The sequence below is a fragment of the Macrotis lagotis genome, chromosome 5, assembly GCF_037893015.1.
Source record: "Macrotis lagotis isolate mMagLag1 chromosome 5, bilby.v1.9.chrom.fasta, whole genome shotgun sequence".
NCBI classification, from domain to species: domain Eukaryota; kingdom Metazoa; phylum Chordata; class Mammalia; order Peramelemorphia; family Peramelidae; genus Macrotis; species Macrotis lagotis.
In genome coordinates this window covers 253,526,111-253,542,894 of record NC_133662.1, presented here as the reverse complement: position 1 = coordinate 253,542,894, position 16,784 = coordinate 253,526,111, and the positions used below count along the sequence as shown (strand labels likewise).

The 16,784-nt window shown below is 42.3% G+C and overlaps 1 protein-coding gene and 1 long non-coding RNA gene across 2 annotated transcripts; one reads left to right on the top strand and one right to left on the bottom strand.

Annotated features, from left to right (window-relative positions):
- Nucleotides 1–546: 546 nt before the first annotated feature.
- LOC141490169 (uncharacterized) lies at nt 547–10,092 on the bottom strand. Its single transcript, XR_012469082.1, has 4 exons — nt 9,885–10,092; nt 8,645–9,243; nt 7,648–7,820; nt 547–675 (listed from the first exon to the last, which is right to left on the bottom strand). It is a non-coding gene; the product is annotated as an uncharacterized LOC141490169 (long non-coding RNA).
- An 8-nt stretch (nt 10,093–10,100) lies between these two features.
- TMEM270 (transmembrane protein 270) lies at nt 10,101–14,577 on the top strand. Its single transcript, XM_074190412.1, has 3 exons — nt 10,101–10,264; nt 13,240–13,668; nt 14,304–14,577. Exons 1-3 carry the CDS (start codon nt 10,193–10,195, stop codon nt 14,568–14,570), a joined length of 768 nt encoding a protein of 255 aa, XP_074046513.1. The 5' UTR covers nt 10,101–10,192; the 3' UTR covers nt 14,571–14,577.
- The last annotated feature ends 2,207 nt before the right edge of the window (nt 14,578–16,784 follow it).

Here is a 16,784-nt window from a genome sequence, read left to right as displayed (position 1 = left end):
GTTAAGTGGCTTGCCAAGGCCACATAGCTAGGTCATTATTAAGTATCTGAGGCCGGATTTGAACTCAGGTCCTCCTGACTCCAGGGCCGGTGCTCTATCCACTGTGCCACCTAGCCACCCCTAAGTTTTAACTTTTTTAAAAGTATGTATTGAAAAGGACAGAGACAGCTAAGTGGCACTGTTGATAGAGAACTGGACTTAGAATAAGAAAGTCTTGACATCCTGAGTTCAAATCTGATCTCAGACACTAACTGTGTACCCTGGGCAAGTCACTTCATTTTGTCAGTTTCCTTGTCTGTAAAATGAGTTGGAGAAGGAAATGACAAATTCTCCAGTTTCTCTGCCAAGAGCATCTCAAATGGGTTCAAAGAGTCAGACAAGACTAAAAAAACCACAATAAAAAATAAAATAATCGAAGTTTGGAAAGGAACACAAATAAGCAAGACAATATTGGAACTACAGAATTAAATTGAGTGAATACTATTTATTCAATTTAGAACATATAATGGAAAGACTGGAATTTACAAAGACCTAAGGACTGATGGACTAAACCCTTCTTTGTGTAAATTTGATAGCCTTGTTCTTCAAACTGTACATATGGAGATTTGATATCAAGGCCTCTTTTTCTTTTCTTTGTATAAAGAAATGTTCATGTTTGTTGGTATTTGTCAAGTTCTGAAAGATAAGAATTTAAACATAAAATAAGGTTAGGAAATTTGAAACTAAGGAATCCATGGCAGGGAGGAGGGGGAGAATTGAAGAAAGGAGCTAGACATAAATTCAATAGTTCTGAATGTCTCTACACAAATGCCCAGCTTAAATAAGAAGCAATTAGAGATGTGAGAGTAAGTTATAGATGTAAAAGAATAAGTTAAATTGAGATGATAATACAAGATAATGAATTTGACCTTGCAAGTAGCCCTGAGACTTAGTCAAAAGTGAACCATGATGGAAATATGACTCTGAAAGGCATAAAATAGAATATCTTTTCTTTAAAGATTTTTTATTTTTGCAAGACAATGGGATTGTGACTTGCACAAGGTCACACAGCTAAGCAAGTTATCAAGTGTCTGAGTTTAGATTTGAACTCAGGTCTTCCTGACTCCAGGGCCAGTGCTCTATCCAACTATCCAGTTGTTTTCAGTCTTTTCCTAGCTGCTTCTTCTTTTAAAATTTTTATTTTTAACTCATTTTTTAGAATTTAAAATTTTGGGCTACAAATTTCATCATTCCCTCCCACTTTTTTCCACACTCAAAAGCAATATGATACCATTTCTACATGTGAAATCATGTAAAATGTATTTCCATATTAGTCATATTAAAAAAGCAAGAAAAATGAAAAATTAGAAAATTATACTTCAATTCACACTCATAATTTATTAATTCTCTGGAGATGAGGAGCATTTTTTTTCTTCATGAGTTCTTTTGGAATTACTTGAATCAGAGTAGCCAAGTCTTTCACAGTTGATCATCATTAAAACATTGCTGTTATTGTGCACAATGATATCGTGGTTCTTCTCAATTCATTTTGCATCAGTTCATACAGATCTTTCCAGGTTTTTCTGGAACCCTACCCCAGCCCATATTACTCCATCATCATCATATACCAAAACCTGTTCAGTCATTCTCCAATTGATGAGCATCCCATTGATTTTCGATTCTTTGCCCCCACAAAGAGGAGTTTTAAATATTTTTGTTCCTATGGGTCCTTTTCCGTTTTCTTTGATTTCTTTGGGCTTCAGACCTAGTAGTACTGCTGGGTCAATGGGTATGCAAAATTTCATAACCTTTTGGGTATAGTTCCAGATTGTTCTTTGTAATGGACCAACTCACAACTATATTATCAATGCTTAATGTACCTATTTTCTATAATGCCCTTCAGCGTCTTTCATTTCTGGTGGATGTGAGATGGTGCCTCAAAATTGATTCAACTTGCCTTTAGCTGATCAATTTTAGATTTAGAGCATTTAGATTTAGAGCATTTTTCATAAGATTAAAAGTAACTTTCATCTTCTGAAAACTGCCTATTTGTATTCTTTGACCATTTATCAATGGCTCTTATTTTTATCAGTTTGACTCATTTCCTAATGTTTGAGAAATGAGTCCTTTATCAGAGAAACTTCTTGTAAAATATTTTATTATTCATTGTCTATAGTATATTGCATCACTTAGTTGTTTTTAGTCTTTTCCAACTCTTTGTAACTCCATTTGGGGTTTTCTTGGCAAAGATGTTGGAGTGGTTTGCCATTTCATTCTCCAGTTCATTTGAGGAAACCAAGGCAAAAAGTTTTAAGAGACTTGCCCAGGGTCATAAAAGCTAGTTAGTGTCTGAGGTTGGATTTGAACTTGATTCCTTACTTCAGGCCCAGCCCCCTCCTTGCCCACTATCTATGTTAACTTTTAGCAAAATATAATTTCCCTTATTATTTCTTTTAATTAGTTCAGTTTTTTGCTTTTTCTTTGTCTGAGTTCATGATTGCTATTTCTATCTTTATTTTCTTCAGCCAAAGTGTAATGGGTTGCTCAATTCTTTTTGTGTCCAAAGTGTGTCTCTTGTACATAAAATATTGTTGGATTCTGGTTTCTAATCCCTTCTGCTATCCTCTTTCATTACATGGATTAGCTCAACCCATTCACATTTGCAGTCATGCTTACTGTGAATTTCTCTGTATTCCATTTTCTTGTTTCTTCTTCTTCTTCTTCTTCTTCTTCTTCTTCTTCTTCTTCTTCTTCTTCTTCTAGGTTTTTGCAAGGCAATGGGGTTAAGTGACTTGCCCAAGGCCACACAGCTAAGTAATTATTAAGTGTCTGAGGTTGGATTTGAACTCAGGTACTCCTGACTCTAGGGCCGGTGCTCCATCCACTGTGCCACCTAGCTGCCCCATATCCTGTTCCTTCTTAAAAAGTTTGTTTGGCTTCTGATCAACTGCATCCCTTAATCCACCCTCCCTTTTATCATCCCCCCCATCTTATTTTCCCCTCCTATTTCTTTTTTAGATAAGATAGATTTCTATGCCCAAATGAGGTTCAAGCATTGCCTGTCATCCCCATTCCATTTTCCCTTTCACTGTAAAAATTCTCCCTTGCACAACTATTTTATGTGAGAAAAATTTCCTATTCTATCTATCCCTTCCCTTTCTCCCTTTCTCATCCCTTCATTTTTAGTTTGGACATCATCCAAACATAATCAACTCACAGCCATGCCCTCTGTCTATGTAGATCCTTCTAACTGCCCTAATGATAATAATGATAATAATATACTTAAGAATAATACGTATCATCTTCCCATATAAGAATGCAAATAGTTTAACTTTGAGTCCCTTATAATTACTCTTCCATATTTACCTTTTTATGTTTTCCTTGAGTCCTGTGTTTGAAAGTCACATCTATTTTCCTTAAGAGCAACAGAGTAGAGATGGCTAGGTGGCGGAGTAAATAGAGCACCGGCCCTAGAGTCAGGAGTACCTGAGTTCAAATCCAGCCTCAGACACTTACTAATTACCTAGCTGTGTGGCCTTGGGCAAGCCACTTAACCCCATTGCCTTGCAAAAACTAAAAACTAAAAAAAAAAAAAAAAAAAAAAGAAAGAAAGAAAAAGAAAAAGAAGAAAATAAAAGAGCTACAGAGTACATACAAAATAAGCTTCCACGGGGACATTGTATATTATTCATGGGTAGAAATCCAGGGAAGTATGTGGGGGAAGAATGTTTGGATGAATATCAAAGGAGGTAGTAATGGAAATAATTTTGTCATTGGAAGTATTCTACAGACCACCTGTATAGGAAGAGGAAATGAATGAAAAATTGAGGAAATGGATTAAAAGTCAAGATCAGAGGGATGGCATCATCCCAAAACGGGACTCAAGTAAAGAGATATCAGCTGGAATTATTCATCTTGTCCCAAGCAGATCTTGGCCTACTAATAATTTTTTGAAAAATAAGCAATGAGGGGGAACAGTCATTCAGGACCTGAGTCTTATTAGCAAGGAAGGATTGACTTTTTTTGGTTTGGTTTTACAAGACAATGGGGTCAAGTGACTTGCCCAAGGTCACACAGCTAGGTCATTATTGTTTCTGAGGGCAAATTTGAACTCAGGTCCTCCTGACTCCAGGGTCAGTGCTCTATCCACTGTGCCACCTAGTTGCTCCCAAGGGTTGACTTCTGAAGGAGAAATAAGGCTACTTTCGGGAAGTGATTTCTCTCTTCTCAGTTTTGTCATATGGGAGAAGAAAGCTGAAAGATCTGGCTTGTACTCTCACTTTTGGGAGTGCAGATTTCAAAGAATTTCCTACAGATTAAAATTTTCTAGGAAAGTCAGCATAGGAGTAGTGGGAAACTTCCAAGAATGAAGTTTTAAGGACAAAAAAAGAAATGAATACTTCTAAACCTCTTCACCTTTTTCTCAATCAAATCCTGGATTCAGGTCCTGGAGATGCTGGGCTCTGAGGGATGAGCATTATCTTTCTGGGAATCAGACCTTCACCTCATGGCCAGGTTATCATAGCAAAACCAAGTCACAGTGACTATTATATGCTCCACCTCCTTCTATCTCCCCTTTAGGTGTATTGTAAGCTCCTTGGAGGGCAGGGTCTATTTGCTTGCTTGGGATATGGTATATGATGAGTAGAGTAAGTTAATAAATGCTCCATATTTCCACTTTCTGTCTCTCTGTCTCTCTGTCTCTCTCTCTCTCTCTCTCTCTCTCTCTCTCTCTCTCTGTTTCTATATATTGATCTAGCCACTCATCCATATTGATCTATCAATCTATTTATCCAGCTTTCTCAGTCTCTCTCTAGGGCCAATATGGAATAGAATGCTAAGAGAAGCAGAGAGATAGAAAGAAAACAGGAAGCATCCTTAATGAGTTCAAGTCACCAAGCCTAGAAAAAATGGCATCTAAGTCCCTGAAAGAATCAGCCGATTCAACTGAAGTCTTCCCTGTCCTCCTTGTTCCTCAGCTGAGCTGCTATTTTCTTCCTTCCTCAGACTATCTTTATATATATATATGACTGTAGTTTAGAACCATAGTTCTACAGAAGGGAGCTTGTCATATCCTGTACCCTCATTTTACACATGTGGAAACTAAGGCACAGAGAGTAAATGACTTATCCAGGGTCTCATAGCTAGTAAGTGTCTGAGTGAGGATTAAAACCCAGGTCTTCCTGAATCCAGCTTTCTATACCCAACCGTCTCGCTTGATTTCTCCCTAAATAGAATGTAAGCTCCTTGAAGGTAGGGACTATTTTTTATTTTCTCTTTGTTTTTTTTATTGTCTTGCTCAGTAAATGTTTTCTAAATATTTATTGGTTGTTTTTCTGACATTATGCCTGAGGCATTTGTTGGTGATTTTTTAAAAGATTGTGGGAAATCTTAAGAGGTGTCACAGGATTGGAGAAAAGTAAATATTGAACCCCAAATGGAAGGAACTGAGCCTGCAAACTATAGGACAATGAACTTTATTTTAATTCCTGCCAAAATTCTAGGATGAGCCATTAAAAGTTTAGGCCAGAAATATTGGGAGAAGGAAATGATCCCCCCAAAGCTAACATGACTCCATGAAGAACAGGTCCTACCAGACAAACCTCACTTCCTTTTGTGACGAAGCTCCTTGACTGGTAGACTGGTAGACTTATCAGTTCTTGTGGCAAAGATGGAGGAGTGTGAGTTAGGTGTACACAGAACTGGTTGAATGATCCAGTCTCAAAAAGTCAAAATTATTTTGGAAGGACATCTTCAGTGGAGTGCTTGGACCTAAGCCGTTTAACAGTTTTGGCAAAAACTTGGAGAAAGGAATATATCCTATCTGCCTATTGTTTGCACCTCACTCACAGGGCAATTGTGAGGGCCAAAGTATTTTGTACAACTCCAAGTGTGATCCAGAGTGTCCCCCAAATCTTAGTGAAGTTTTAAGTTATTTTAACTTAATTTCAGTGTGTCCCAAAAATCTTAGTACAGTTTTGAGTTATAGTAACTAAAATTTTGCAGACACCCTATATAAATGCTAGCAATATACATATTATACACATGTACACACACATATCTACACACATATACATACACACACAGACATATATATTTTAGGATTTTTTTTGTAAGGCAATGGGATTAAGTGACTTGCTCAAGGCCACACAGCCAGGTAATTATTAAGTGTCTGAGGCTGGATTTGAACCCAGGTACTCCTGACTCTGGGGCCGGTGCTCTCTCCACTGTGTTTAGAAGACATATCTAATACACTGACTGAAAGGATCAAGGTCCAGTAAGATTATGATAGGCTAGGACATTGATTCAAATAAAATACGTTGAAATTAGAGATAATTGTAAAATTTTACAGTTAGGTTCAAAATGTCTTCCCGAAGATGAGATCAATCCATAAACACCTATTAAGCACATGCTATGGGGTGGGGAGCCTGAGAAAGATCCTGAATCATTTTTATGTATTAAAAAGAGTCAAAAATTTGAAATCTTAGAATGTATTAAAGCAAGTCTATTTTAAGGATGTGACACTCCCAAACTCTTTCTGCCCTGGTCAGATCCCACCTTGAATAGTGTGTTCAGATCTGAGCACTACTTTGAAGGAGGAGGCTCCTATGCTCAGAAAAGGGTTAGCAGAATCCTAGGATCACAGGATGGAAGAGACCTGAGAGTTCAGATCTCATTTTACAGATGAGAAAGACACCCCAAATTAGTAATGCCATAGGAGGAGCAGTTAACCACAACAAACACCAAAGGGGCGATGGAAGGTGACGAGCTGAAGACTGTCTTCAGTTATCACTGGGGGAGGAGATCTTGACAGCTCTCACTGAAGGGTTGAAGACCAGTCATGCAGGAGGAGATATAACTTCCTCTTCTAGGTTCCAGAGGGCAGAACTAGAGGCCAGGGAGTGAGGCTATGGAGGTAAATGTAGCCTCTACATAAGGAAAGTGACCCTCACAAATGGACCTTCTCCTAGGGCAATGGGCTGCTTCAGGATGTTGTCCTCTTCGCTAACGGTTTTCAGGAAAAGGGTGAATCACCTGTCACTGAGGAGTAAAGGATGTGACTAATTACTAATTAATGTGATTTCATTTCCAGTGCTCCTATTTGGTGATGGGAAATTATCTCAATGATAGGAAATTTGACAGTAGAGCCTTGTCCCAATGTGGGGTTGGGTCCTTGGTCTAGACATCAGTCTGCGGATTTTAACTTGCAGGGCTATGAAAAGGGCTCCCCGGGAGCCCTCACTAGAGATGAAGTGAGCAGGGAAGCCAGAGCATTTCTCAAAGAACCGATCATGTTGCCTCCATTTTGGGAAGGGGAATCTGGTGTCACAGGAAATAGGCCATCAGATGAGCCAGCATGAGAACCCAAGCCCAGGGTCCTTTCCACTGAACCACCCAAGATGAAGACTTCTCACTTAACCTTGGTCACCTGATCTGTGATCTGAGCCCTTTAATGGTTTGATTTTTTAAAAAATGTTTTTAATGTTTTGATGCATTCTCACTACACATATCTTAAAACACTAACTGAAAAAGGATAAAAAAATCAATTCAGTCAAACTAACGAATATATCAATCTAATCTGAAAGTACATACTGCTTTTCATTATTCTCTAAAGAGGGAGATGCCTGCCTTTTCACTAGAGAAGTCAAGTTTGCTTATTATAATTACCCGTATTTTAATACCCCTTTCTGTTGTTCCATTTACAGAGTTGTGGTCATTGTGCATCTTGTCTTCTTGGTTTTGCTCACTTCACACCTTCATCAGTGCAGGAATTTTTCTAATGCTTCTATCAATTTTCACATGCCATCACACTTATATATCATGTGTTGTCTCAACCTTCCCTGTTCAATGAGAATTTATAAAGTATTTATTTTTATACCATTTCCATTTCTGAATGCATCCCTTGGCCTCAACCACCCAGAGAGCCATCCTTGGCAACAGAAAATACAAGTGTAAAGAAAATTAAGAAAAACCCCATCAGTTCAGCAAAACTAACCAATGTGTCCATTGAGTCTGATCTCCCAACCCTGAAAAGGGTGGGGGAAGATGGTCTGAAAATTCTCATATTCCACTGATATGTGAGTTCCTTGCTAGGAAGTATTTGATTTTTCTTTGCACTCTCAATGCTTAGTACAATGACTGGGACAAGTAAACAAGTAATAATTCCAGGATAGTTGATTCCTGACCCAAATGATTCCTACTTGAATCCCCACCTTCTCCTGCTGATGCTGATTAAATTCTCATTCTCAGAAGCCCTGAAAGGATTTGAAGGCAATAAGGAGACCAGCCTCTTAGCCAACCTCTCTCAGGCTGAAGGAATAGAGGATGTGTACTTTGGAGAAGAGAAAATTTGGGGAATGGAGATGGGTCTGAGATCAGGTTTCATTTATTGAAGGACTGTCATATGGAAGAGGGGCTAGGAGTGCTCTTTCCCTATAGGGGAGAAAGGAGCAGTGGGAGCTAGAAATCTGGAGAGGCAAATTTAAACTTGTTATAAAGAAAAGCTGCTGGGGCCAGCTAGGTGGTACAGTGGATAGAGCACTGACCCTGGAGTCAGGAAGACCTGAGTTCAAATCTGGCCTCAGACACTTAATAATTACCTAGCTGTGTGGCCTTGGGCAAGTCACTTAACTCCACTTCCTTGCAAAACCCCCTTAGTTCTCACCATTGTAAAGTTGGATGTGTGGTCTCATAGTCAGAGGATCCTAGGACTAGAAATGCCCTCAGAGGCCACTGAGTCCACCTCTACCTCCATTTTGCAGATGGGAAAACCAAGGCTGAGGAAGTGTCTTGTCCAAGGTCACAAAATTTATTGTTGTTGTCCTTCAAAATTGAAAAGACTATGATTTCAAATGAATAATAGGATGAGTTGCACATTAGGTTTATTACAGTGAGGGGAGGGTTGTACAAAGGCATCCTTCTCACTGCCTTTTTTGAGACCTGTTTTCACTCCATGGCATGATTTGATAGGAAAAAGGACTTCTGGTGATGGCTGGAATGCTCTGAGAGTCCTTCGTCTTTCCTTCCCATGTCAGCGAGACACCTTGGCACTCGTGCAATGATGGGGCAAAGTGTGATACGTGATTTTCTGGTGTCACATGGGTAGTAAATGATAAAAGCAGAATCTGAACCCAGTCCTAGACCACCAGAGCCAGAGCTCTTTCCATTCTACCACACTGCCTTTCTCGCAGGTGCTGCTCTCCTTTGAGGTCTTCAAGTCAAGAATGACAGAATCCTTTATAAAGAGACGTGAATGCCTTTCTTCTGTAGGGATAGAACTAGTTCATTATAAATATCTTTTATGGCTCCGGGATTCCGTTACCCCCCAAGTCTCTTTGTTCTCATTGGGCAATTCTAAGCACTATTGGAAGCTGGAGAAAGAAGGCTTTAGTAAAAAAAAGAGTGACACTGTCGGGAACCCTTCTCCCCATACCCAACTCATTTCCCATCTTCCCCTCCTTTTGCCTTCCCCCTCATTGCCCCTTCAGAAAGGGCAACTCAGAAGGAAGGTAACGGGGTCAGCACAGTAAATGGACTTAACAGTGGAAGTACAATCTGCATTGAGAAACTCTCCCTTGTCCTCAGTTTCCCTCTCCCAAATCTCCCAGTTCCACACCCTTCTCCTTCTCTGTAGGTTTTGCCTGGGTGGACAGAGCCCTCCCACCCCACTGGGCTTTGTAGCGTCTGAAGATACTGTAGTGTGACTTCCTTGTATGGGTTAGTGGGAGCAGCAGGAGGAGCTGGAGGTCCTGATCCATGAATGTCCTAGTCCCCCTCTCCCTCAGCCCAGTCAGGTTAGACTAGTTCAGGGCAGGCTGAGCCCTCTTCTGCTCCTCCCAGTCTTTCTGCCGTAGTGGAAGGCGCCTCAAGAGAAACTGGGTTAGCATCTCCCCTCAGATGCTTACCGTCCACGTGATCTTGGACAAATCACTTCCTCTCCTTGGGACTCAGCTTTTCTGATCTGTAAAATGAAGAGCTACTTCCTAGTTGACTTCTGAGATCTCCTCCTTCCATGGGCTCTCTGCTGTTTGATGTATTCTTTTCTGCCCTTGGTATCTCAGAAACTCTAGAACTGAGCAAGAGTGAGCCGTCAGAATAGATGGAGGTGGGGACCTGGTATCCCATAGCAACCACACGTCCATAGAAACAGCACCTTTTCACAGAGGATATCTGTGAAGTCATCTACTGTTCAGGTGACCAGGAGAAAATCAGGATGGCAGACCCTCCCCAAGTCCGATCAAGCATTTCAGGGATTGTGCTTCAAATAGCAAAGATCTCTGTGTTGGTGAGACCAGTTTGGGTTAGGGAGGGGGAGGGAGGAAGACTTAAGATGTTACCCAATTCTCCCTCCCTTGTGTTCTCTTTTCACCCACCCTCTCCATTCTGCCTCTGATAACTTGGTTCTCCAGAGTCTAGATTACAATAGATCGTCTATCAGATACTTTGTTTCCAGGGTAGGTCTTGCCCCTTTAGTTCCCCGGGCCTCAGTTTCCCTATCTGTAAAGTAAGGAGACTGGAATACATAGTCTCTGGGGTGTCTTCCTGATCTAGGATGATCTTTTCACCAGGAAAAGTCTCCCATCTCTAGACATAGGATAATAGGATTTGAGCTTTTTATCTGGAAGAGACCCCAGAGATCACCGAGGGCACCACCTTTATTTTGCAGATGAGGAGACTGAGTTTGAATGATCATGCAGGTAGCTTTTAAGCATCAGAGATGAATCCAAAGCTCGTTGAACTACACAGCCTCTTATCACCTTTCCCCTACCAACTTATCAGAGAGCATGTAAAAGACCCCTGTTACAGAGATTCACCCATTTGGGGTGAAGGCACCACCTGCTCCAATTCCCCTTTCTATCATAAAGCCATGAATCTGAATCATAGAGTGGAAAGGCGAGGAATTGAAGGTTAGGGAGAGAACTGCAAAGCATCACATGAGGGATGATGGATGCTAAGTCTGGAGAAGAGAAAACTTGGGGTGGATCTGGGCCATGGTCTTCAAAATCTGAAAGACTGTTATGGGAAAGGGAAGTAATAGATGGAAGATATAGCAAGGCAGATTCTGACAATATAAAGAATTTTCTAACAGGACTAACCAAAATGGAACAGACAGCGTGAGGTAGTGGACTATCTGTTGTGAGAACTAGATCCTCCCCCCCTCAGAGATCTATAATTTCAACACTGGACAGGAAATTGGTCCAGATCAGGAGTTCTCAGCCTTGTCTGTGTTCTGTTCTCCTTTAGTCCATGTCTGTTGAAACTCATGAATCTATTTTTTTTTTTAATGCAATAGGGTTAAGTGGCTTACTCAAGGCCACACAGCTAGGCAATTATTAAGGTCTGCGGTCAGATTTGAACTCAGGTCCTCTTGAATCCAGGGCCGGTGCTCTATCCACTGTACCACCTAGCTGCCCCTTCATGAACCTGTTTTAAGACTAAAGTATTGAAAAGCACAAAGTATTGAAAATATACAAGAAGCACATTGAATTGAAATATAGTTATCAAAATATTTTTTAAAAGGATCATGAATCCTGGATGAAGACCCTCTGACTCAGATGATGTCTGGGTTTCTCCAAATCTGAGATGCTTCAAACCTTGGGAAGGATCATAATCCAGTCCCTAATCCCTTGACTGAATGGAAAGAACACTGTTCTCATAAGTTAGAAGACTACACGTCTCGGTTTCTTCAACTGCAAACTGTTGAGGTTGGATGGAGTATCTACCCAAGGTTTCTTTCACCTCCAAATCCTAGAACCCCAAGATCTCTGTAGGACTGAGAGTATCAGTTTTTCTCCATGATAAGAAAATGGGGCAGCACCAGGCTGCTGTGGAAATGACTTTGGATTTGAAATTAGAAGCCTTGGGGATCTCCTCTCTGGGCCTCAGGGTATCTAAATCTAAGAATCTATGACCACTTTCTTTCAATAATTCATTGGGATGGGCTTGGCCCTGTATTACCATTATCAGTTAAGACAAGACAGAATCATAATTGATATTTATATAGCACTTGGAAGTTTCCACGGGACTCTCCATATTTATCTTATTTGAACCTGTTGCTGTCTACTCAATTAGTTGTATCTGACTCTTTGTGACCCTATTTGGGATTTTCTTGGCAAAGATACTGGAGTGATTTGGCCATTTCCATCTCTAGCTCATTTGACAGATGAAGAAACTGAGGCAAATAGGATTAAATGACTTGTCCAAGATCACACGATCATTAAGTGCCTAAGACTGAATTTGAGTCTTCCTGAGTCCAAATCTGGTGCTTTATGCATTATGGTGGCTCATGGTACCACCTAACCGTCTCCATCTTTTCTTCCATACATATTATTCCAATCCCTGGTCTTCTCTATCAACCCTTAATGGTTATATTGTGATTTGTCCATGTCCACCATGCACTCCTGCATGATTTTTTGAGACTGGACCTGTCATGTTGTTATAAAGAACTCTCAGTGAGGAAAAACTCCCTTTCCCAAGTCAATCTTCATCTACTCTGCAACTCAGTTTTAGGGCCTGGGAGCAATGACAGATTAGGTAACCTGTCCAGGGTCACACAATCAGTCTGGGTCAAAAGGCAGATCTTGAACTCAGGTCTTCCTACCTCCAAATCCAGCCTTCTATCTACTATTTCAATGCCCCGCCTGTCTTTTTTTTTCCCCCATGTTCATCCCTGAACGTCAAATATATCCTGGTGCAAAAGTAAGTTTAAAAAATGCCTCCAATGTAAAATGTCAATAATGGTTGGATTATCTGTATCTTTGTTCTTTCTCATCCCTGTGAGCATTGAGATTATTTATCCCCATGAAAAGTCAGTCCTGGATGGACCCTTGACGTTCTTACCTTTTTCTGTGTGTTTTACCCCCTCGGCAGTCTGGTGAAGCCTGTGAAGAGACCCCTTCTTAGAAATTATCTTAAAGAAATGCTAAATTTTAATTCAAAGTCTGTGCAAATAAATGAGTGATTTTTTTTCTCACCCAGCTTTACAGATCTCCTTAAATCTATTCACTGACTGTTGTGGACCCCAGATCAAGAAATTATTTTCTAGTCCAATTGGATAGAAGAGGTCTGGAGAGGGTGTGTATCCTAGCAAAGGTCATTTAGGGATCTAGTTGCAGACCTGGGGCTCTGATCAGCACTTCCCAGGCCATGCTGGGAAGTGTCTTCTGGAAGGAAGTCCCATAGTCCCTTTGCTACATGCCCACCCTGCTGTGTCCCTGACTCACTAAGGCTGGTTTCTTGTGCCTCCCTCATCCCTTTTAGCTTTTCCAGAATCTCTTTTATCTCTACAATTTGCTGCTCCTGAAGATCTTTCTTTTCAACCACTGGGTAGCAAGGTTGGCCCAGAAAGCAGAGGTCTCCGAGTACCTGATCCCTGCCCCATCCTGCTCCTGTCATTTCTGCCCCCTGAGTTCTGTAATGAGGAGTCTGGTGACTTTATGGAGTTCTCTGCTGTTTTCCTCTCTCTATCTGCCAAGCCTGGTCCTTATCCACATGTTGAATGCTCCTCATGCCCTTTGCCATTTCTGCCAAGCAGTCTATGGTTACCTGGGCAGTTTCTGGGGCATGTGGAAGAATATGCTCCATTATTGGCTTCAAAGCTTGATGCTTGGTGTCCTGCTGATCCTCCTGATCACCTGGAAGCTCTGCCAGACAGCCCACCGCTTCAGCATCAAGCAGCTGAAGCGACTGGTGAGTAGGCTAATGACCGGGCCAGACCTAGACATAGGGAGTGGACATATCATTGACCAGTAGGAGTGGTTGATGAGGGTGGAAATGGGGGGGCATGGTAGGTCAGACCCTTGGTCTATCTAGCCATTCCCATGGACTAATTGGAGGATGGGTCTTGATGGTTAGCAGTAGGTCAGGAGAACTAAATGTTGGAATGATTTATTTGGGATTGTCAAAGTAGATGTTGGAATAATCCATATGGGACACTATCAGTTGGAGAGGTAATAGGCATAGTTATCTGGAGTGGATGTTAGGGACATATTAAATAGGAAAAATGAGAGAGTGGTCTCTTAGGATGGCTATTTGGGGGAGATGCTTGGGTTTTCAATTGATTAGGCCAGCAGGGTAGAATATTAGAATGGTGTGTGGAGGTATAGTCAACAGGAAGGTTACATCTGTATAGATGTCATAAACAATGGAGAAGATAACCAATTGAAGAAGTTGGGGAATGGTCATTAGGAGTGGTTAGTTGGGAGGATATTAGGGATGATCCATGGGGGCATAGTCAGTGATCACTTGACGGAAATGTTGGAGCGGTCAGTGGGGATGGATATTGAGGCGACTTTTGCCTTGGGGTTACACATCACCTATTCTAGGCGCTGCTGGATAACCCTTTGACCCTGGAGTTCCTGGGCCTGTTGCAGCAATTATACTGGCAAGTGGAGAGCACAGCAGCCCTTACCTCATGGCATCTGACCTACATTGTCACCTGGGCCACCTGCCTGGTCTCCCATGTGCTCCAGGCTGCCTTTGAACACACAACCCAACTGGCCCAGGCTCAAGAAGGGGAGATGGACATGGTGTGGGAGGACAGTACCACGGACTCATTGCTTCCTGAGGAACTCCAAGCTGTGGATGAATAAACTGTCTTTGGAGCCATCTTGAGGAAGCTGCTTGTTTGGGGTTTTGGGGCTCCCTTCTCGGGACCATGGTTGAGAATCAGTGGGGCTATAGCCCCCTAATTGGGAGATATTCTGCTAACTGGGAGGGTATGTTTGCAGGAAAGCCACCTCTACTGAAAACTAACCCCGATGGGATGGGGTAGCCCCCCTCCCTTCCTAACTGGCAATATAGATGCCTTTAGCCCGACTATAAAAACTCATGTTGTTTGTCCTTGGTTCTCCAAGAAGACCATGACATCAGGGAGGTGATGCCATGACAAGTACATGAATTGGATTTGAATTGGGGGTGCTGTGCTAAGTCACCAGTCTCACTTTTCTCCTCCAGAGCCATCTGGGACAAGGCTGACTGGAGATGGTCCTGGATGTAAGGCAATCAGGGTTAAGTGACCTACCCAAGGTCACACAGCTAGTCACTATCAAGTATCTCAGACCAGATTTGAACTCTGGTTCTCCTGACTCTTGGGTTGATGCTTTATCCACTGTGCCAACTAGTTGCCTGAAATGGACCCTCATACTACCGGGTTAACTCCAGAGAGAGTTGGAGAGCCAGGATTGTCAGGGGCCAGAGAAATTAGCCCTGAATTGTTGGGGTCTCTGGGGGTTGTTCCCCTTGGGTCAGGGTTGGTGTTTCTCTGCCGTCACTCAGGGGGAATTACTACAGACTGCTTGAGCTTCCCAGAGGACTGAGTCTGGGTCTCTGGGCCAGTGCCATCTGCTCATCATGCCCCCTTCAAACATCACTTGGTTTTGAGAAGGTGACATAAGAATATAGTTGGTGGCAGAGAAAGCGTTCACTTCCTGTCTGACCAGGCTTCTTAATCCTTAGGACTTAATGGGGGGTGGTACAGGTTTGGTTCAGGACATCTCCCCACCATGCCCAGGTCCCATTGCTTTGGCAAAGAGAATGGTGGTCATGAAGAAACTCCAGTGAAGAGGAATTGGAGGGTGGAGGAAGGGTCCCCGCAGGCACTTCTCTAGACTGGAAAAGGGGGAGGCCCCTGTAGTTCCATGTTTCGGGCTCTGGAGGGAGCCACATCACCATACTTAGGGGATCCCTCAGGTAACCGGGGAGATGTTCCTTCTGGGCAAGTCCCCAATCATAGGACCTGAGGGACCTTAAGAGTTCGTCTAGTCCAACGCCATCATATTTCAGAGGAGGACACTGAGGCCCAGCAAGGAGTAACTTGCCCAAGGTCACCCAGACAATGTCAGACCTTGTTTTTCACCTGTGCCTCTGGTCTCTCACTCTCTCCCTGCCTTTTTTTCTTTTCTCAACAGAGAGGAAACCTCAGCTCCAGGGTGGGGTTAGAACTGGTCTAGGCCAGTGGGTTGGGGGGAGGCAGAGACCTGACTGGGACTGGTCAAGAACTCAGATCATTCTCCTGGTTCTAGAAAGAATCCTTTGGAAAGTGGCTCTGGTATATCTGTGGCCACAGCATGAAGACCCACCCTTGAGAATCTGGTCTTGGGAGGCACAATGGCTCTGCTGTCAGAGGAGCCGGGTTCAAATGCTACCTCTGTTACGTGCTACCTATGCGACCTTGGGCAAGTCACTGTACCACCAACAGGGCCTGGCACCTGTGGCTTCTGCTTTCTAACTCCCCTTTCCTATACTCTTCTCCACACTCAGCCCCATTTAACAGAGGGGAAAATCAAAACACTAAGAAATGGGGTGAGGTCGAGATTGGGCATTTATAAAATTTATAATTGAATTGAGTCCAGGCAGAAAAGGTGAAGAATGAGAAAGGACGATGGACCCTGTCCAGCAAGTTAGGGGAGTCTGCTAAAAGGAGGTGGGATCTTGAAGCCCTTGATAGGATGGCAGCGTGTGACCCCATTTCCCTTCAGTCTTTCATCTCCCCTTCAACATTATTCAATTCACTTATTTAGCCTCTGCTGTGTTCTGAGGTCTGCCTAGGCACCACCAATATTCCAAATGGAAAATGTAAGCATCTGCCTTCAAGAAGTTAGGAGGGGAAGTGTCTGGGGACCTGTACAATTAAACAATCATTGGGCAATAATGTGTAAATGTGGTGAATAAGAGCAAACTGAGGGAAACGTTTCCATCTACCTCAACTGCCCACTCCTATTGGCCACCCAGTGTCCAGACCCGCCAACCACAATAGCTACCCCAGGTGACCAGTTCAGTCAGCTTCAACACTCATGGTAAATATA

What these genes read in the sequence shown, in the direction of transcription:
- TMEM270 (XM_074190412.1), top strand. Translation starts at nt 10,193, where the DNA reads ATGGCAGACCCTCCCCAAGTCCGATCAAGCATTTCAGGGATTGTGCTT. An exon ending in TAGCAAAGATCTCTGTGTTG is followed by an intron (nt 10,265 to 13,239) that starts GTGAGACCAGTT and finishes CATCCCTTTTAG; the next exon opens with CTTTTCCAGAATCTCTTTTA. An exon ending in TCAAGCAGCTGAAGCGACTG is followed by an intron (nt 13,669 to 14,303) that starts GTGAGTAGGCTA and finishes CACCTATTCTAG; the next exon opens with GCGCTGCTGGATAACCCTTT.